This window comes from Bubalus bubalis, chromosome 10 (genome assembly GCF_019923935.1).
Source record: "Bubalus bubalis isolate 160015118507 breed Murrah chromosome 10, NDDB_SH_1, whole genome shotgun sequence".
Classification (NCBI taxonomy): Eukaryota; Metazoa; Chordata; class Mammalia; order Artiodactyla; family Bovidae; genus Bubalus; species Bubalus bubalis.
In genome coordinates, this window is record NC_059166.1 from 7,544,259 (window position 1) to 7,565,457 (window position 21,199).

Sequence of the window (21,199 nt, forward strand, 5' to 3'; positions counted from 1 at the left end):
TTTTTGTTGGCCTAATTCTTCCTGTTTATATTATCGGTTGAATATTAATTTTCCCTGCATACCATCCAGATGGCCTTCTCATCTCCAAAGCTCCATCTCTTCAAATTGTTTAATTCTATTTTTAACATGATTGAATTGGCAGAACTGTGTGTGTGTGTGTGTGTGTGTGTGCACGCGTTCAGTCACATCCGACTCTTTGCAGCCCCATTGACTGTAGCCCACCAGACTCTTCTGTCCATGGATTTCCCAGGCAAGAATACTGGAGTGGGTTGCCGTTTCCTACTCCAGGGGATCTTCCCAAACCAGGGATCGAACTTGAGTCTCTTATGTCTCCTGCACTGGCAGGAGGGTTCTTGATCACTTGTGCCACCTCAAATGACCCCCCTCTCCCTCCACGCTATTCCTGATGAGTTTGAAAATCTGACCTCTGACCGGTTTGGGGATCAAGAACGGGTATGTCACTCTCACTGTGGAAATGAGCGGCAGTACGTGGAGTCGAGTCAAAAGGGAGGATGCAGTCCCTCTGCTTGGAGTGTTTGCACAGAGGGCCTTCACCACGAGGATGGCAGGTGTGCAGAAGGGACTCCGCAGCACTGAGACTCGGACGTCCTAAAACTCCAACGGCACATCACAGGCTTGTGCATCCAGCAGTCAGCGCTGAACTCCTCCTTACGTTCAACCCTGTAATCCTGGCTGGGACGCCCTCCTGGGTGACCCAGCCCTGAACAGACCCTTTAGGGCCTGAGAAGTTGCCTTTAAAGTCTGGATGTCTTATTCGAAGATGATACTGTTCCCTTTCTCACCATTTCACCCACTTCATCTAACCTTCAATATTCTCCTCTCCTTCCGGCTTCTAGCATGACTGCAATTGGAGGGAGAGGATTGGATAACTGCCACACTCATCTGGCCCCAATACCCGACGCAAACCAAATAATTGTCTGTGATCCCACAGCCAGCAGAACGTTTATGCTTTCTGAATAAAGCAAGACCTTCCCATGGTGTAATTCTCAAAAGGACAGTTTTATTAATAATACCTTTTATGCATTTCTTAATTTTGGTTTATAAAATGGCAGTATCTTAAAGAAAATCTCCCACCTCACCTCAGCCTTCAAATAGCATTAGTAGTACTGTTAGTTGCTCAGTCACGTCTGACTCTTTGCGACCCCATGGACTGTAGCCCACCAGACTCCTCTGTCCATAGACTTCTCCAGGCAAGAATACCGCAGTGGGTAGCCATTCCCTTCTCCAGGGGATCTTCCTGACCTAGGGATCGAATCTGGGTCTCCCACATTGCAGGCAGATTCTTTACCATCTAAGTCACCACAGAAGCCCCAAGTAGCATTATTTTGGGGTAAAACCTAGGTAGAGCTTTGGTTGAGGCTAAGCCATTAGCTATCAGTTTACTTACAGACAAGCATAAGCATCTGATTGAGTTACTTCATGGGACAAATGTCTACCTGTCCTCTGATTGGCTGGTCCTGTTAGAAGTCAACTGGTGTGTTGATTTCAGTACACTGCTAAGGTTTTCTTAGGAAAGTTCTGAGATGATTTGTCAATGTGGTTCTTCAGGGTAGCATCAGGAAATAGGACAATGAAATCAATGTGTATGTTTTAAAGTCTGGTTGAAATATTTGTAAGACACTTAGCAATGGTTGCCTATCTCCAGAGAGGGTGATGCTGCTGCTGCTGCTAAGTCGTCTGTGTGACCCCATAGACGGCAGCCCACCAGGCTCCCCCGTCCCTGGGATTCTCCAGGCAAGAACACTGGAGTGGGTTGCCATTGCCTTCTCCAATGCATGAAAGTGAAAAGTGAAAGTGAAGTCTCCCAGTCGTGTCCGACTCTTCGCAACCCCATGGACTGCAGCCCACCAGGCTCCTCTGTCCATGGGATTCTCCAGGCAAGAGTACTGGAGTGGGTTGCCATTGCTTTCTCCGGAGAAGGCGATGGTACCTCATTAAAGAGGATATGAAGAGAGGAATCTCCAATCCTACCAGGAGATTCTTGTTATGAAGCTACTCGTAATCAAGTAGGATAAGCCTAAGATGATGAAACTACCCCAGGGCTTCCCTGGTGGCTCAGTGGTAAAGAATCCACCTGCCAGGGCAAAAGACATGGGTTTGAGCCCTGGTCTGGAAAGATCCCATGTGCCTCAGGGCATCTGAGCCCATCCATGCGCCATAACTACTGAAGCCCGAGAGTCCTACAGACTGTGCTCTGCAACAAGAGAAGCGCCCGCAAGGGGAAGCCAACACACCGCAGCTAGACAGTTAGAGAAGCCCCCACTCGCACAGTTAGAGAAGAGCCCACGCAGCAACCAAGACCCAACGCAGCAAAAACAAGTAGCAAACAACAGTCACACCCGTTCACTAGGCAAGGTCAACCCCAGTTCTAGCACATAGACGTTGTCAAGTCTTTCTGAGCATAAAAAAGTGAGGGCAAGAACTTCTGTTGCACACCACCACTTTGAGTGTGAAGTGACATATGTGAAGCCATTGACCACTCACACAGGATCCTAAAAGTTGTCAGTTTCTAATCTCTACCCAATCTGCCAAGTGATGAAGAAAACTGCCATGAGGCGACTAACATCCCCATCTTCCCAAAAATATATCTGATAAAATTTAGAGATCCCCATCCTTAATTTCCAGGTCATTGTTTAGAAGAAGACTGATTTTTATTTTTCAAATTAGCTGTTAAATTTTTTGTTTAAATTCACAAATAAGGACTTCCCTGGTGGCCCAGTGGTTAAGACTCCGAGCTTCCAATGCTAGGGGTGGGTTCAATCCCTGGTCAAGGAAGTAAGATCCCACATGCCAAAAAAAAAAAATTCAAATAAAATAAAATTCACAAATGATACAATACCATGTTGTCATAATTTTAAAAAATTGATGATGCAGAATCTATGGGGTATAAAATAAGTGTTCTCTCTTCTGCACCCCTTTTCCCAACACATTTCTACCCCAGAGGGTATATTTTATCATTTTAGGTCATTCTCTATACATTTCCATTTTCATAATCTCTCTTATTTTTATTATGAAAAATTTCAGAGAAAATTAGAATGTATGTAATGTGATTTTTTTTAATATAAAATACATTTTATGTTTAAATGTTGGTTGGATATTAACTTTCTCTGCACGCTATTTAGACGCCCTCCCCCTAAACTCAATCTCTTTCTCCTCCTATTTTATTTCTGCTATTATCTATCTACTTATCATCACCTCACTATCATTTATTTTCCCATCTAGCTATAGAGAGGGATAACTCTTGGTTTTATTTTTTAATAAATACTATAACACATTGTTCAGTGACTTTTCACTTTGTAATCCACCTTGAAAATCTCTCCATGTCTTTCATATATCTATATTTCTACTATTTAAATATCTGTGTAGAATCCATTTTATGGATATATTATCATGGTCACCATTGGCTGCCCACGGATGCACATTTAAATTATTTCTGTTTCGTCCAGTCATCAGTTCTTTTCCTTTAGATTCCGAGTTTTCACACCTTATTTGGAAATATTTCTCTCTTCACAACCACATTTAAAAAACAAAACATGTTCATTTCCAGATTTGTTTTACGTTAACCTTTTAAATCTGCTTTGAATTTTTTGCTTAAGATGCAAGATAGGGATTTAATATTGTATCCCCTCCCACACATTCAGTGTTCTCAGCCCCATCCTTTCCCAGTGGGTTTGAAATCCTGCTTTCAATTAGGGTGTGCTGAATTTCGTATCGTACCTGCTAAGCTTTTCTACGTCATCCACTGTTTCTGGCAAGGCGATGCCCTTGGTTTCAGGCAGGAGCATCACAAGAGCACCGCAGACGGATGCCAGGGTACCTGTGGGACAGGGAAACGGCGTTATGGTCCCCAGATGGCACAGCCACCCGCATTGCCCCCTGCGCCCTCTGGAAGCCGCTGTGCTCCCCACCCTAACTCCTCCACTCCCTGCAGTAGTGCTCCCCTGAGGTCACCCTGCCCAGCTCCCCAGCGATCCTGTCACAATCTCGCAGTTCCTCAGTGTCCTCAGACCCTTGACAGTCCCACTGCCCCCTGCACTGCCCCCCGTCCCTGCACTCCTCCCGTCGCGTGACCCGGCAAGGCTGGTCCCCACGTCTGCCCAAGAGCAGCTCTTGGAGTCTTTTGGTCTCCTCGCTGTAGGGGTTCATCCTCTCTCTCCAGCAGCTTTACCCCACTGGTGACACCTTGAAATGTATTCAAATCTCTCCTCTCTACAGACCCTTCTGTCCACCTCACACGATCCTCTAGCCACCATCCTCCTTTCTGTCTTAGAACCAAAATCCTTGAAACACCATCCTCTCTTGCTTTCTGTGAAAATTGCTCAGTCGTGTCCAATTCTTTGCGACCCCATCGACTATCCAGCCCGTGGAATTCTCTAGGCCAGAATACTGAGTGGGTAGCCTTTCCCTTCTCCAGGAGATCTTCCCAACCCAGGGATCAAACCCAGGTCTCCCACATTGCAGGCAGATTCTTTACCAGCTGAGCCACCAGGGAAGCCCAAGAATACTGGAGTGGGTAGCCCATCCCTTCTCCAGCGGATCTTCCCAACCCAGGAATCAAACTGGGGTCTCCTGCATTACAGGCAGATTCTTTACCAACTGAGCTATCAGGGACATATCTTCATAGTCTAGTGCTGTGCCGGTAAATACCTAACAACTGGTTCTCCAGAAAACAAAGTCCTGATTTTCAGCATTTGTCTATTTCCGTGGTGTAAATACACCCATTGTAGATGTGTGTCATTCATACCAGCAACGCAGCCTCGCGGGTGAGGCCCTGGGGAGATGGGCAGCAGTATCTCCACCATGGACGCCAGTGGACACACCAGCCTCAAGGTCAGACACAGCAAAGCTCAATGAATCGGGAACTGAGCAGATGTATTTATTACCTCTGTTTTTCATCTCGTATACTCAATTTTTAATGATAACTGTTAGTCACTCAATGATATTGAACTCTTTGGTGACCCCATGGACTATAGCCCTCCAAGTTCTTCCATCCATGGGATTCTCCAGGCAAGAACACTGGAATGGGTTGCCATTTCCTTCTCCATGGGATCTCTCCGACTCAGGGACTGAACTCGGGTCTCCTGCATTGCAGGCAGAGTCTTTACCATCTGAGCCACCGGGGTGGCTCTAAGATTCTTGAAAACTTGCCAGCTGACCTTGGTGAGCCAGAGTCATGTCCTACTCCCATGTGCTCGAGTCTGGGCTCTTCTCCTCAGTGTTTCGCCGGCCTGGTTCCCTCCAGATGACCAGGGCCGCCACCACCAGGCCCAGTGGCCCTGCTTCTGGCCCCTGCTGCCCGGCCTCACGGCAGCTCTGACAGATAGTGGCCTCACCCGCCACCCCCTGGCATCCCCGCCCCTCGAGCTCCTGGTCTCCCCCCTGCTGCCCTCGCGTCCCTTGCATCCCCTGCCTGGCACCTCTCACTCTGCTGACACTGGGCGCTTGTGGCTCCTCGGGGCTCCGTCTTGGACCCCTTCTTTCCTCTCACTCTGCCCTGTTTGCTGTGTGTGTGGGGTTTCAGTCACTCCCATGGTTTCAGGGGTTCTCTTCATCCAGGTGGCTTCCAAACCTTCATCTTGAGGACACTTTTTACTCCTGACTCAGGTCGTCAAACCTACTGCCTCCTCACCATTTCAGCCTGGATTTCTTAGAGGCACCTCATCCTACAAGCAGCCCAGATAGAATCCCTGCACGTCCTCCCGCAGACAGGTGCCTCTAATGTGCTAAACCCTCCCATGGTTCCCTCAGTCGGCAGTGTTGCGGTCCCTCTCCCTGCTCGCCCTGGTCCCTCACCCAGTCAGTCAGCCCCTCTTGGCCAGTTCAACCTCCAATGTATTTCTTCAGATCAATCCACTCCTCAACGCCTGCGTGCCATCACCTCAGACCCAGTCCTGACCTGATTACAACAACGTTCTTTTAAAAGCCTCCCTACTAGCGCCGTCCCCTCTAAGTCCCTAGCATATCTGCCATCAGAGTCAAGTTTCTAAAAGGCAGACCTGACCCTGCCAACCCCAGCTTAAAACTCCACACGGCTTCCCACTGCTGTTTGGATACAGAGCAGACCCTTTGCACGTCCGGTGGTCGGGCCCCAGCTGGTCTCCCCAGCCTTGTCTCTCTTCAGGCCTCGCCTCACACACGGCACTCTGTGGAGAAGGTCGCCATTTCCTCCTCTGGGGGATCTTCCCAACTCAGGGATCGAACCTGGGTCTCCTGCATTGCAGGCCAGTTCTTCACCATCTGAGTCACCTGGGAGGCCCCAACTTCCTCTTACTGCAGGTCTTTCCATTGCCTGCAGCACCAGCCTGCACCTCTCACGTGAATAACCTCTCCTCACCTTCCCATCTCAACAAGGGCCTCGTCGCTCCCTGACTCTCTCTCCCCTTGACTCCATGGGATGCGTTAGCAATCCTGTGATGTGCTCTCATGCACCCTTCTTTCTTTTAATATTTGTTTATTTACTGCCCATGCCAGGGGTCTTAGTTGTGGCGTGTGGGGTTAGGTTCCCTGACCAGGGATAGACCCCCTGAATTGGGAGAGCAGTCTTAGCCACTGGACCACCAAGGAAGTCCAAAAGTGAAAGCCGCTCAGTCGTGTCCAACTCTTTGCGACCCTGCCAGGCTCCCCTGTTCATGGAATTTTCCAGGCAAGAATACTGGAGTGGGTTGCCACTTCCTACTCCAAGGGAAGTCCAAAGGCACCCTTCTTTATCACATGCTCTTGTGAGTGGTGGTTTGGAAAGGCAGTTCCCTCTGCAAAGCAAGGGCCTGCACCCAGCTCAGCCAGCCCGCCTTGAGGCCAGTCCCCCATCTTGAGGGACTGGGCTCTTAGACGGCTCTGTCTTGGCTGAACAATGCCTTCTCTTTGCTTTTTCATGCTGGCCCAGAATCAATGCTGAGCTTGTTTATCAGATCCCATGAAATAGTCTGAAGTGACCATTTACTGAATCACCAGTGAGACACTGACTCTGTGGTCCCAGCCCTGCTCAAGGACTACTGCATTCCTCTGGGTTTATTTCCTCATGGATGCGATATTTTCATTGGCGTTTAAAACTGCTGAGCAGTGAGTGACCAGCCTTCTTTACCAGGAGCAAGCAAGTGGAGGTGGAGGAAAGGAGGTGAGCAAGGAGCCAGCCAGCATCCTCTTGCTGATAAGGAGAGGGGAGAGGGGTATGAGACCCGGGAAGGAAAGTTGGACCAGCAATGGAGAGGCACCAGCCGGAATTAACCCAGGCCCCTCCCCGCGCTATGGTTCCATCCCGTCATGAGTTTCAAGAAGTCCAAGGGCAGGAAGGAGGGTATGAACCTGACGGTCATCACAGAGCTCATGGTAGGTATGCAAGGGCTTCTGTGTCCTCTATTCTTTCGGCGTGGTGCGCTCAGCGTCAAAGCAAATGAAGATACGGTATTGAAAGACATGGAACTTTCAACAACACAATTCATTTTTAGGCTTCTTTTAAACACACAAAAGGTCCTATTACTGGTTGTGTCCCACAGTATCATAAAAGAGTTTCACAGTATTTGATTTTAACTCAGAACCTCAACAAAGAAAGCTAAATGAAACACTTCTTTAGAAAGTGTATTTTGTTCCCACGCTGCCAAACCCTACCTTTCAGATTTTTTTTTTTTGCAGGAGGGGAAAGGTGGGTTATGCCTTGTGGCATGTGGGATCTTAGCTCCTCAATGAGAGATCGTACCCAAGACCCCTGCAATGAGAATGTGGAGTCTTAACCACTGGACTGCAAGGAAAGTTCTTAAGTTGAACACTTTTTTATTGCAACTCTTTAATGTGAAACAAATTTAAATGATTTAGGGCCCACATTTCACTGTGGTTCCTCAAAACCTGTAAGAGTTATGGGAAGAGCAAATGAATATCATGAATATCGAACCTGGTCATCATTGTAGGTTCTATTAATTCAAAGAGTGCAAATGAAAGCATTTAAGAATAGTGCATGCAGTGAATATTTACCAAAGATGATAAGAGGTAGTTCCAGCCAAATGGCAGCTAGCCGGAAGAGCAGAAACGGGGCTATAATCCCCCCAAAATCACATAAACCGGAACACAGGGAAACTCCAAAGTTTCTGCAGAATAAAAAAGTTGTTTGAAATAAAAATATTTAAATAACTTCAGGATGAATAATGTTTTCAGATTTCTAAGTAACAGGAATGGTAACAATATTTCCCATTTCTCTAGTGCTTGACATTGAAAACGTCTCCTCCCTCATACTCTATGCAAATCATCTCCTACGCAATTCATTTCCAAGCTGCACCAGCTCACACCTGTCACTGTGACTCAGAGTCACAGTGAGGCTAATTGGAGCCAGGGGGTGGAGTCTACAGTATTGGTGGAAATTAATCATCCGTTAGCGGCGTACTACCCAGCCTGCTCTGCGGCACTCGTGTGCCCTTGTGGCGCCTAGACTGACAGTAAGGCGTGCTCATGAATATTCCCCCAGGAAGGAGGCCAGTTTGCGCTAGCTGCGCACACTGGTTGATTTCGCCCTTCAGGAACTGGCTGTGGAGTGTGGTCAGAGCAGAGGCTGGAGCCTTTACACAGAGTGGAGCTGATGATGGGAAATGTAACTCATGCTGCAAGCACACTCACCAGATTTTCTGATTTCAAGTCTAATGCGTGCGTGCGTGCGTGCGTGCGTGCTCAGTTGCTTCAGTCACGTCTGACTCTTTGCAACCCTATGGACTGTGGCCCGCCAGGCTCCTCTGTCCATGGGATTCTCCAGGCAAGAATACTGGAGTGGGTTGCTGTTTCCTTCTCCAGGGGGATCTTCCCGACCCAGGGATCAAACCCGCGTCTCCTGTGTCTCCTGCATTGCAGGTGGTCAACTTAAAACATGCAGCTGCAGAATTACTTAGGAGAAACCATGATACTGATGTTGGAATTACCGTAATGTTGTTGGGTACAATTCTGAATTTACCAAATAGACAATTTCAAAGGCCATGGTTATGCCTAGTCTTCCCAGGGTAGCAACAGTGGTCCTCAACCAGGGTATTCCTGCAAACACACAAAGTTTGGGAGGAGGAGTTAGGGGTCTACTTTACTTTCAGTACAATTTTACAAAACAACAAAAGCCATTTGCTTAGTGTTCTCCCAGCTGCTAAGTCACTTCAGTCGTGTCCGACTTTGTGCGACCCCATAGATAGCAGCCCACCAGGCTCCCCCATCCCTGGGATTCTCCAGGCAAGAACACTGGAGTGGGTTGCCATTTCCTTCTCCAATGCATGAAAGTGAAAAGTGAAAGTGAAGTTGCTCAGTCGTGTCCTACTCTTTGTGACCCCATGGACTGTAGCCCACCAGGCTCCTCCATCCATGGGATTTTCCAGGCAAGAGTACTGGAGTGGGGTGCCATTGCCTTCTCACAGCCTAATTAAGTGCAAATGATGTGTGTGTGCTTAGTCATGTCTGACTCTTTGCAACCCCATGGACTATAGCCCAGCAGGCTCCTCTGTCCATGGGATTCTCCAGGTAAGAATACTGGAGTGGGGTTGCCATTTCCTCCAGGGGGCCTTCCCAACCCAGGGGTGGAACCCGCATCTCCTGGGTCCTTTCCTTCTTCCTCCATGGTAATGAGTGGGAAATGCCAAATGTTTGACATTAAATATTTTCTTTCTTTGCGGCATTAAGAGAGGAAAGAGTACCATGTCTGCCCTAAAAAGTCAGTACTTTAAATTTGTTAAGAGTTGGGCAGTTGATGACATCCTTTTTAAGGACACTGGTAGGCTACAGTCCATGGGGTCGCAAAGAGTCGGACACGACTGAGCAACTTCATTTTCTTTCTTTCTATCAGTTCAGTCGCTCAGTCGTGTCCGATTCTTTGCGACCCCATGAATCGCAGCATGCCAGGCCTCCCTGTCCATCACCAACTTCAGGAGTTCACTCAAACTCATGTCCATCGAGTCAGTGATGCCATCCAGCCATCTCATCCTCTGTCGTCCCCTTCTCCTCCTGCCCCCAATCCCTCCCAGCATCAGAGTCTTTGCCAATGAGTCAACTCTTCGCATGATGTGGCCAGAGTATTGGAGTTTCAGCTTCAACATCAGTCCTTCCAATGAACACCCAGGACTGATTCCTTTAGGATGGACTGGTTGTATCTCCTTGCAGTCCAAGGGATTCTCAAGAGTCTTCTCCAACACCACAGTTCAACAGCATCAATTCTTCGGCGCTCAGCCTTCTTCACAGTCCAACTCTCACATCTATACATGACCACTGGAAAAACCATAGCCTTGACTAGACAGACCTTTGTTGGCAAAGTAATATCTCTGCTTTTCAATATGCTATCTAGGTTGGTCATAACTTTCCTTCCAAGGAGTAAGCGTCTTTTAATTTCATGGCTGCAATCACCATCCGCAGTGATTTTGGAGCCCCCCAAAATAAAGTCTGACACTGTTTCCACTGTTTCCCCCATCTATTTCCCATGAAGTGGTGGGACCAGATGCCTTGATCTTAGTTTTCTGAATGTTGAGCTTTAAGCCAACTTTGTCACTCTCCTCTTTCACTTTCATCAAGAGGCTTTTTAGTTCCTCTTCACTTTCTGCCATAAGGGTGGTGTCATCTGCATATCTGAGGTTATTGATATTTCTCCTGGCAATCTTGATTCCAGCTTGTGCTTCTTCCAGCCCAGCGTTTCTTTCTATAGTTGTATACAATGTTGTGTTCGTTTCTGTTTGACAGCAAAGTGATTCAGTGATACACACACATTCTTTTTCATATTCTTTTCCATGATGACTTATCACAAGATAGTGAATCTAGTTCCCTGGGCTACGCTTTGTCATTTAGTCATTCTCTATATCATCGTTGGCATCTGCTAACCCCAAGCTCTCTCTCCGTCCCTCTCCTGCCCCCCTCCCTTGGAAACCACAAGCCTGTTCTCTGTGCTGTGAGTCTGTTCCTGTTTCATAGATAAGTTCATTTGTGTCATATTTTAGATTCCTTGTGTAAGTAATATCATATGATATTTCTCCTTCTGTCGGACTTACTTCGCTTAGAATGATCATCTCTAGGTCCACCCACGTTGTTACAAATGGCATTATTTCATTCTTTTCTATGGCTGAATTGCATTCTGTTGTATATATGTACTACATCTTCTTTATTCGTTTATCTGCTGATGGACATTTAAGCTGTTTCCATGTCTTGGCTATTGTGAATAGTGCTGAAATGAACATAGAGGGGCATGTATGTTTTGAATTATAGTTTTGTTCAGACATCCGCTCAGGAGTAGGATTGCTGGGTCAGACAGCAACTCTATTTTTAGCTTTTTGAAGAACCTCCATACTGTTCTCTTTTTAGTGGTTATGCCAGGTACATTCCCACAATAGTGTAGGAGGGTTCCCTTTTTTCCACAGCCTTTCCAGAACTTGCTATCTGCAGGGTTTCTAACGATGACCTTTCTGACTGGTGTGAATTGGTGCCTCTTTGTAGTTTTGATTTGATGCCACCCTTTCTTGGTAGATGTGGTGTGAGCACATATGACCGCATGAACAGGAGCTTGTCTGCTCTCCAAAGTCAAGGATGTTCAGCATGCGCCTGACTTTCATCTTTGAAAAGGAAACCTTCCCCCTTTATGAAATGGAGCAGGACCCTATGGTCCTTGCCCCCGCCATGAACCATGGCCTCTGCCTGCCTTTTGCCTGTGGAAAACTTTGGTCAAAGAATAAGTTTAATCAGAGAAGTGAGAATTGCGGAAAACAAAGGAAAACAGTTAAAGGAGATTAAATAATAATAATGTCATCATTCAGCACAGTCAAGGACTTTTACTTCTTTCTCACAGGCTATAGATAATATTCTGAGCCATATCCTGTGAGCTGTCTTACACATACAAAACACCAGGCGGACAAGTTATACATGATGATCAGACCACACCCAGGACATGAGCTGCCACAGTTCCGAGAACTGGCCTCAGAGAACTGGGACAAATGGACCCTGGAAATGAAGATTAACTGTACCTAAAGCAACCAAGATGATGCTGGTCAGACCACTGATGACCAATTTGAGGATGACTGTCAGAGCTGACCGTGCCATTTCTGCATGTAGCCCTCCTCCCACACTCTGTCTATTAAAGCTCTCACCCCCCAGCTTGTCGTGCTGGTGGTGGTGGTGGGTGGGCGTTGGCCTTTGCACAGGCATCAGCCACCCTGCCCCCAGTCGCTGGCATCTGAAATAAAGCAAAGTTTCCTTTCCGCCAACGGGGCTGCTTATTGGCTTTTGAGCTGTGAGCAGCCGGGCCCAGCACACAGCTTTCTGTAACATTTATACTCATACTTGTTTATGCTCACTCAGCATTAAATGGTCCTCCTGCCTTCTAGAATTATTGCACTTTCCTGAATGTATAATTTTTTAGTAGAAAAGTAGGCACGAATGAGGAGGATGAGAGAAGAGGCTGGAGCTCGGTAGATTTATGTGTGTTCTCTTCAGATAATCAGTTCTGTTCAGTTCAGTCACTCAGTTGTGTCTGACTCTTTGCAAGCCCATGGACTGCAGCACTCCAGGCTTCCCTGTCCATCACCAAGTCCCGGAGCTTACTCAGATTCACGTCCATTGAGTCAGTGATGCTATCCAACCATCTCATCCTCTGTCATCCCCTTCTCCTCCCACCTTCTACCTTTCCCAGCATCAGGGTCTTTTCCAATGACTCAGCACTTTGCATCACGTGGCCAAAGTATTGAGTTTCAGCTTCAGCATCAGTCCTTCCAAAGAATATTCAGGACTGATTTCCTTTAGGATGAACTGGTTGGATTTCCTTGCAGTCCAACGGACTCTCAAGAGTCTTTTCCAGCATCACAGTTCAAAAGCATCAATTCTTTGGTGCTCAGCTTTCTTTATGGTCCAACTCTCACATCCATACATGGCAACTGGAAAAACCATAGCTTTGACTAGATGAAACTTTGTCGGCAAAGTAATGGATATTCAGAGAATATGGATATTCAGAGAATATCCAACTACTAAAGAAAGCTAAAACTTATTAAACAAAACAACTGCCAAGGAGGGAGAGAGAGAAAAAGAGGGCTCCAGAGTGCAGGTCATGGCTGGGAGGCTCCACCTGGTCACATGCTGTTTGCTCGCTGGCCAGGACGTCCTGGTGTCCTTGACGTTGCTCTAGCAGAGAACACCCGCAGCACCCACGTTACCGTCACGTTGGGAGGAAGGAGCAGCAGAGATGCGCTGATGTGCTGGGCTGCCGTCTGGTCTGGCACAGTTGTAAACACGTGTTGTATTTAGCTTTACTTTTCCATTAAGGCCAGGGAAGGGGACCAGGAAATGCATTCCACCCCTTCCTCCAGTGAGCAGGTGGGGCAGTGCCAGGTGCTGGGGAACAGAAAGTGGCAGCTGGTGCCCAGATTCCCTGGGTCCTGACCCGACCGGGCGACCTCTTACTGCTCTGTGGCTGCAGAGGAGAATGCCTCCAGCTCCCATGGAAATAACTTGATTACCCACGTTAGGTTCTTAAGCTACGGCTTTTTCTACTGAATCAAGATTGCTCTACGAGTGAGTCCCACTGACAACTTCAATGACAATTTAATTTTATAACTGGTCATTCACAGGGAAAAAAACAAAAACCAAGAAACCAAATTAAAACACACACACACACACACACACACAGAGCATGAGAGATATATATGGTTAGATCAATAACTAGTCAATTCAGTAAAAGGTTAAGAAAATGCTTTCAGGTTTTCTTAAGAATCTCAACTCTTTCTAAGCAGTAAAGGCCAGTATCTAACTGCACTGGACAGAGATTCTGTTGATATGTGTGACAAAAGAGAAGTTCGAGAAGTGTCACACTGTTTCAACAAAAGGGTAAAATGAAAACAATTTATAGGAGGTGTAAGGGATGTGTGAATATTAAGAGTGCACATAAAAACTTCCGACCAAACCAGTAATATTCTAAGTTCCCCCTGGAGTGACGATAGATATCTTTTGATAGCAATGGCAAGAAACAAGACAATTTAAGATTGAGGACTGAAGCTGAAACTACCTCCCATGAACTCCCGAGGATACAGAGAAAGAGGGTCACTCTGAAGGGGATTTGGTCAAACTGCTAGAGATTATTGAGAATAATTCCTCAGTTTTTGAAGAAGGGATGTAGGGTTTTAAACAAACACAATTTTATATCTCCTCTGAATGCCCCATCTGCAACAGACTCATTAATACTTTTTACTTAAAGAGAAAAGTCCACGACAACTTTTTCATTTCAAAAAGACTTACCCAAACGGCTGGGTTTATAGCCATCTTGAATAAACTCAAATTAAAAATGGCAGATAAGTATGGGTCTTAAAAAGCTCTTTTAAACACAGGCAGAACACTCTCCGATATAAATCACAGAGACATCTTTTTCAATCCAGCTCCCAGAATAATGGAAATAAAAGCAAAAATAAACAATTGGGCCCTACTTAAGCTCAAAAGCTTTTGCAGAGCAAAGGAAACAATAAACAAAATGAAAAGACAGCCCACAGTTGGGAGAAAATATTTGCAAATGATGTGACTGATAAGGAATTAGTCTCCAAAATTTACAAACAGCTCATGGTGCTTAGTAGCATCAAAACAAACAACCCACTCAAAAAATGGGCAGAAGACCTGAATAGACATTTCTCCAAAGAGGAAATACAGATGGCCAATAGGCACATGAAAAGATATTCAACATCGCTAGTTATTAGAGAAATGCAAATCAAAAGTACAATGAGATGTCACCTCATACTGGTCAGAATGGCTATCATAAAAAAAAAAAAAAAATCCACAAACAACAAAAGTTGGAGAGGGTGTGGAGAGAAGGGAACCCTCCTGCACTGTTGATGGGAATGTAAATTGGTACAGCCACTATACAGAACAGTTTGGAGATTCCTAAAAAAACTAAAAATAAAACTACCATATGACCCTACAATCCTACTCTTGGGCATACATTTGAGAAAACCATGGCCTGAATAGATACATGTACCCCACTGTTCACTGCAGCAGTTTACAATAGCTAAGACATGAAAGCAACCTACATGTCCATCAACAGGGGAATGGATAAAGAAGATGTGGTACACACACACACACACACACACACACACACACAGGAATATTACTCAGCCATTAAAAAGAATGAAACAATGCCATCTGTAACAACATGGACGGACTTAGAGAATGTATACCGAGTGAAGTAAGACAGAGAGAAGGAGGAGAAATATCATATGACTTTCCTTATATGTGGGATCTAACAAGAAATGATACAGATGAACTTACTTACAAAACAGAGGCTCAAAGACTTAGAAAACGAACTTACGGTTGCCAAGGTGAAGGAATAGTTAGGCACTTTGGGAAGGTCATGTTTACACTGCTATATTAAAACAGATAACAGGCAAAGACCTATTGTACAGCACATGGAACTCTGCTCAGTGTTACGTGGCAGCCTGAATGGGAGGGAGGTCTGGGGGAGAAAGGATACTTGTATATGTATGGCTGAGTCCCTTTGCTGTACACACACACAACAGTATTAATCGGCTATACCCCAACACAAAATAAATTTTAAAAAAAAGCTCTTTTGTTTTTCAGGCTTTAATTAGAATTCAAAAATTTGGGTCAGAGACAGTGGGTCTTAGATGAGGATACAGCCTGAACGATTGTTCTGAAATTGTTTTCCAGAATTTCATTCTCCAGTCGGGCTTCATGGGGGGAACGCTGGTTAAACAGTTTTCTCTGAGATAATTTTAGAGCTGATTCCCCTAAAAGGCTGCTCAGTATTCTTCTCAGGGGCAGTCATCCTGGTGATGACGTCAAGAATGGCTGAGAGGAAAAGTCTTTCTAATGTTAATTCAACAGCCCAAGGAACCAAGTCCAAAAGTTCCCTTAAGTGGAAGTGAGGACTCTCAGCTCAGGCAAGCAACCCCTGCTAACATTGGGTACTCACACACAGCACTACGAATTTGAACTTATTCTTGGCAGTCAGTTACGATGAGCATGAGACTACAAAAGCAGCCGTATCTGCAGAACACACAAATAAAATGCGTCCAGAATAGGAGCAAGTCGTTTCCATTGCTGCTAAGAACAACTCTAAGACTTGGGAAATTCAGTCTACAAAATAAAACTGACCAGATCAAACAGAAAAGTCTATTCTTTGTCTTCCAATATATGAGCGTGTTCTCTGTAAGACAGCTTGATTCCCACCCACTTAGTTACTTCAGTATGGGTTTGGACATTTGGTCTTCAACACTTTCTGGGATCGTGCTGGAGGCAACACGATTAAAACCATCCCAATCTGTCTGGGGCCCGAGAAAATCTTCTGGGGGAGAGTTCTATCATGAAAAGATGGGCCACACTTAAGTCATTTTTTCCCTTTTACTTTCCTAATTTCATATGCAATGAATATGTAATTAATATTTGATTCCTATTCCATATGGGATGAAAACAGATGACCTTGTCTTAGGAAACTACATTTAAAAATTAAACCTAAAACTCTACAGTGCCAAAGTAAAATGGAAAGATCAGTGAAGTATCCAGTGATCCTCATTTGTCACCTTCTCCTAAATTGTGCATAATGCCCAACAATAGAAATTGTCTGTCTCCTTTGAAAATGAACTTATGGTTGCCAGGGTGAAGGGATAGTAGGGAGGTTGGGATGGTCATGTACACACTGCTGTGTTTAAAATGGATAACCAACAAAGACCTACTGAACAGCACAGGGAACTCCGCTCAGTGTCACGTGGCAGCCCGGACGGGAGGAGGGTTTGGGGGAGAATGGACACGTGTATGTATGGCTGAGCCCTTCTGCTGTTCACCTGAAACTTTCACAATGTTGTTAATCGGCTATACCCCAATATGAGATAAAAAGTTAAAGAAATTATGTCTATCTTGTTTATAGCTCTATCCTTACTCCTAGTTTAGTGGCAGCAATTAATAGATACAAGTAGATGTGCATTGACTTATATCTTCTCCAAGTCTTTTTTTTTTTGCCCATACAGGGAGGCTTGCAGAATCTTAGTTCTCTGACCAGGGGACCAAACCTGGGCTCTGGCAGTGAAAGCACCAAGTCCCAACCGCTGGACCGCCAGGGAATCCCCTTCCCCAACTCTTATAATGCGTTAGCTCAGTGTGGTAGGTTGAACGATGTTCCCCAAATTTAAGGTTCACCACCTCAGAGTGCGGCCTTATCTCAAAACAGGGTCTTTGCAGATGTCATGGTTAAGTTAAGGCCCAGAGATGCAGAGAAGGTCATGTGAAGATGGAGGCAGAGATGGGAATGCTGTCCGGGGATGCCAGGGATGGCTGGCAACCAGTGGAAGCCCAGAAGAGGCAGGCAAGTATCCTTATTGAGAGCCTTCAGGGAAAGCGAGGGCCCGCCTACACCTGGAGTTCAGACTCCAGCCTCCAGGATATGAAAGAACAAATCTGTGTTGCAAGCCACGCAGTTTATGGTATTTTGATACAGCAGCTCTAGGAAACTCATATGCTCAAGAAAAATGAGATAAATGTAAGCAGCTCTGTTTATCATCAACCATTCCAATATGACAGGATTTCTCCCTCTTCTCATTCTGAAGATGGGCATTCTGTAATGGTATTTAAATAGGGTTATTTGATGTTTTAGGATTTCATAAGAATATTATTAATGAACTTATCTATTAATGTCTGACTGTTTTGACATTGCAAAGAGCCAACTCATTGGAAAAGACCCTGATGCTGGGAAAGATCAAAGGCAAAGGGAGAAAGGGGTGACAGAGGATGAGATGGTTGGGTTGCACCATCAACTCAGTGGACGTGAGTTTGAGCAAACTTCGGGAAATAGTGGGGGACAGAGGAGCCTGGCGTGCTGCAGTCCATGAATCAGCACAGGCGGTTCATACTTCTGAGAACCGTGCTTTACTTTGTCCATACTCTTCATGAGGTTGTCAACCTCTCCAAGTCAAGAAATGTATTTTTCTTCCCTTTGTAACCTTTGTGTTTTGCAGGGAATTAGTGATATGAAAGAAATGTGAATCAGGGTCAATGATATCACAAAATTAAGTCAGATAAAGGTGATCAAAAACAAACTACATGAATTCCATTTCTGGGTATATATATGAGAAAAAAACCAAAGCCACTTACTGGGAAAGATACACACACCCCAATGTTAGAGCAGCGTTTTTACAGTAACTAAGAAGCAACCTAAGTGGCCATCAGCAGAATGAATGGATAAAGATGTGGTGCGTGTTATCCCATATATAGCGACTGAACAACAACAATATGTGGAATCCAAACTAGGAAACGAATTTATCTACAAAATAGAAACAGACTCTAGAGAACACACTTGTAGTTAACAAGGGGGAGGGCGTAGGGAAGAGATGGACTGGGAGTTTGGGGTTAGCAGATACAAACTATAGAGAATGGATAAACAACAAGGCCCTATTGTGCCGCACAGGGAACTGTACACGCTATCTCGTAATAAACCTTATGGAAAAGAAAAAAAAATTCTTCAAACTGAAAAAAAAAATGCTTCTCTTGCGCTGACATAAAGTACTACAAGAGGCTCCAGCTGTCCCAGCAACCTCCCCCCCACACCTCCTGGAATGTGGAAATAATGAACTTGATCTAAAACACACATTCCCTGGGAGTTTGAAAGGCTTCCACCGTCCAGGCCCCGCTGTGTTCCAGGACAGGGATAATTGGCGGTGGGTTAGCCACGCACTTGGAGTTACCGACAACCTCTGTATCGCACAGCAGTCGGCAAGCCCTCCCCTCCCCAGTTTAACTCTGAAGTGTCTCTGAAATCACCGTCTCCCATGCAGGCCTGAGTGCCACCACCTTGATCCCTGCTCGCAGCATCGCTCCCTCCCCATTGCCATTGTCCCAGCTGCCGCAGTCTCTTGGAGGCGCTTCTCCGCCACCCGAAGCTCACAAGCCCACACCCAAGCTCTTGGCCTAACTGTGAGGCTGTCATTGCTGGACAGGGATGATCCCTCAGCCTCCTTGCCGGGATAGTCCCGCGATAACGAAGAAGGTTCCAGGATATTCCTGTGATAACAAAGAATGTTTAGTTCCTAAACCAGCACAGGCGGTTCATACTTCTGAGAACCGTGCTCTACTTTGTCCATATTCTTCACTAGGTTGTCAACCTCTCCAAGTCAAGAAATGTGTTTTTCTTCCCTTTGTAACCTTAGTGTTTTGCAGGGAATTAGTGATACGGAAGAAATGTGAAACAGGGTCAAAGATATCACAAAATTAAGTCAGATAAAGATGATCAAAAGCAAACTACATGAATTCCATTTCTGGGTATATATATATGAGAAAAAAACCAAAGCCACTAATTGGAAAAGATACACGCACCCCAATGGTACAGCAGCATTTCTACAATAACTAAGAAGCAACCTAAGTGGCCATCAGCACATGAGTGGACAAAGAAGATGTGCTCTCCTACATTGCAGGCACATTCTTTACCAGCTGAGTTATGCGGGAAGCCTATATATATATATATATATGTAAAACTACTCAGCCATAAAAAGAATGTAATTTGCCATTTGCAGCAACATGGATAGACTTGGAGGGCATTATGCTAAGTGAAATAAGTCAGACATAGAAAGACAAATACTATAAGATATCACCTGTATGTGGAATCTAAAAAATTTAAAACTAGTGAATATAACAACAAAAAAAGCAAACTCACAGATACAGAGAACAGACTAGTGGTTACCACTGGGGAGTGGGAAAGGGGGGTAAGGTAGGGGTAGGGGACTAAGAGGTACAACTATTAGGTATACAGTAAGCTACAAGAATCTATTGTACCATATGGAGAATATAGCCAGTACTTTATAATAACTATAAATGGAATACAACCTTTATATATCATGAATCATCATATTGTACATCTGTAACCTATGCAATATTGTACATAAAGTAAATTTCAATTAAATTTTTTTAAAAAAGTAAACTACAACTACAATCTAGGTTTTACACATCTATTTCATCCACAAATGACCCTAAAACTGGGGAAAACGGAAAAATCTATAGAATCAATCTTTTACACTCACAGTCGTTATGCTGATTTGGCAGAAATGGAGAGACATCACGAGAGTGTGCCTGGCACTATGATGTTGATGCTAGGGGACATTTGCTAAAGATGAGAAGTCCCCCTTTCTTGATTAAGATTTTTTTCAAGATCTTGGCTGCCAAGCAGACTTGAGGGACAGTTACCTTCTGGTAAGAATGCAGTGACAAGGCACGCCACCCCTGCCACGACATTGCTGGCCGCAAACGGTAGGCGCCGACCAAAACGCTCAATGGTTAGTAAGATCAAGAGGGCTCCTGGCAGCTCCACAACTCCCGAGATGAAAAAGTCGATATAGAGGTTGCCTCCTATAATTCCCAGGCGCATGACGAGTCCTTGATAAACCACAGCACTTGTGAACCTGGAGTAACATCGAAAGACAACAGAGAACAAGTGAGAGAGAACTTCCACCTGATCTGGAGAGAGGGATGCGTTGTAAATTTGACACAAGCTTTTGAATCCATCACAAACCAAACTTACCAAGCAAACATAAGTATAAGTGTGCACTTCCTCATTTGGGGAGTTCTCACCAGATCTACAAAGGATGGATTACTAACTTCCTCATCCGTAACAGTGATCTATACAAGAGAAGCAGATTTTCAGTAGGAATACACAGCAAGAGACATCTGCATATTATAGATTCGTCATTGACCAGATTCAAAGCTACCAAATGATCTTACTGAACCAATCAGGGTCTTTCATTATGACATCTTAGCACCTGAGTACAAAAATTTTGGTTCTCTAGCCTTTGTCCTAGGTCAGATTCTCAAAGGTGTGCTTGCTGCGCTGAGAATCAGCAGTTCTACGTGCTTGGAATAAACAAAGATAAAAGCTGTGTTCCAAAGTAAACCACATTTATGCATTGTCACATCGGAGAAAACAAGCATAAAGGTGGTGAAAGCAGGCTCTAAACAAGCTCCTTTATCTGTTAACTCCTCAAATCTTACGTTAACCAATACGCTAGAGTCATGGTAAGTTCTAGAGCAAGGCTGGCATCAACGGTGTCCTTTTGTTTCTTTCCGTGTACTGGAATCCAGCATCTTTTTGATAACAGGAAAATTCAGCTCATCCTTATTTGGCCATTCAAGAAGTTGGTCTTTCTCTAATTCAATTAAACAAATATTACTCTTTGCCTCCTATGAGTAAAGTACTAAAAAGGAAACAGCTGAACATACC

At 45.1% G+C, this 21,199-nt stretch overlaps 1 protein-coding gene across 3 annotated transcripts in view; it reads right to left on the minus strand.

The window, feature by feature from the left end:
- SLC22A3 (solute carrier family 22 member 3) overlaps nucleotides 1-21,199 on the minus strand; it is a 99,217-nt gene that overhangs the window by 2,106 nt on the left and 75,912 nt on the right. The window contains exons 6-10 of one of the 3 annotated variants that reach the window (XM_006051271.4): nucleotides 20,504-20,601; nucleotides 20,170-20,384; nucleotides 8,919-9,027; nucleotides 7,987-8,099; nucleotides 3,739-3,838 (exon numbers count right to left, since the gene is read on the minus strand). In XM_006051271.4, coding sequence (XP_006051333.2) covers nucleotides 3,739-3,838; nucleotides 7,987-8,099; nucleotides 8,919-9,027; nucleotides 20,170-20,384; nucleotides 20,504-20,601 — 635 coding nt within the window. Of the gene's footprint in view, nucleotides 1-3,738; nucleotides 3,839-7,986; nucleotides 8,100-8,918; nucleotides 9,028-20,169; nucleotides 20,385-20,503; nucleotides 20,602-21,199 lie in introns of those variants that run through there. The other 2 variants (XR_003111807.3, XM_044924024.2) reach the window with 2 other exon arrangements.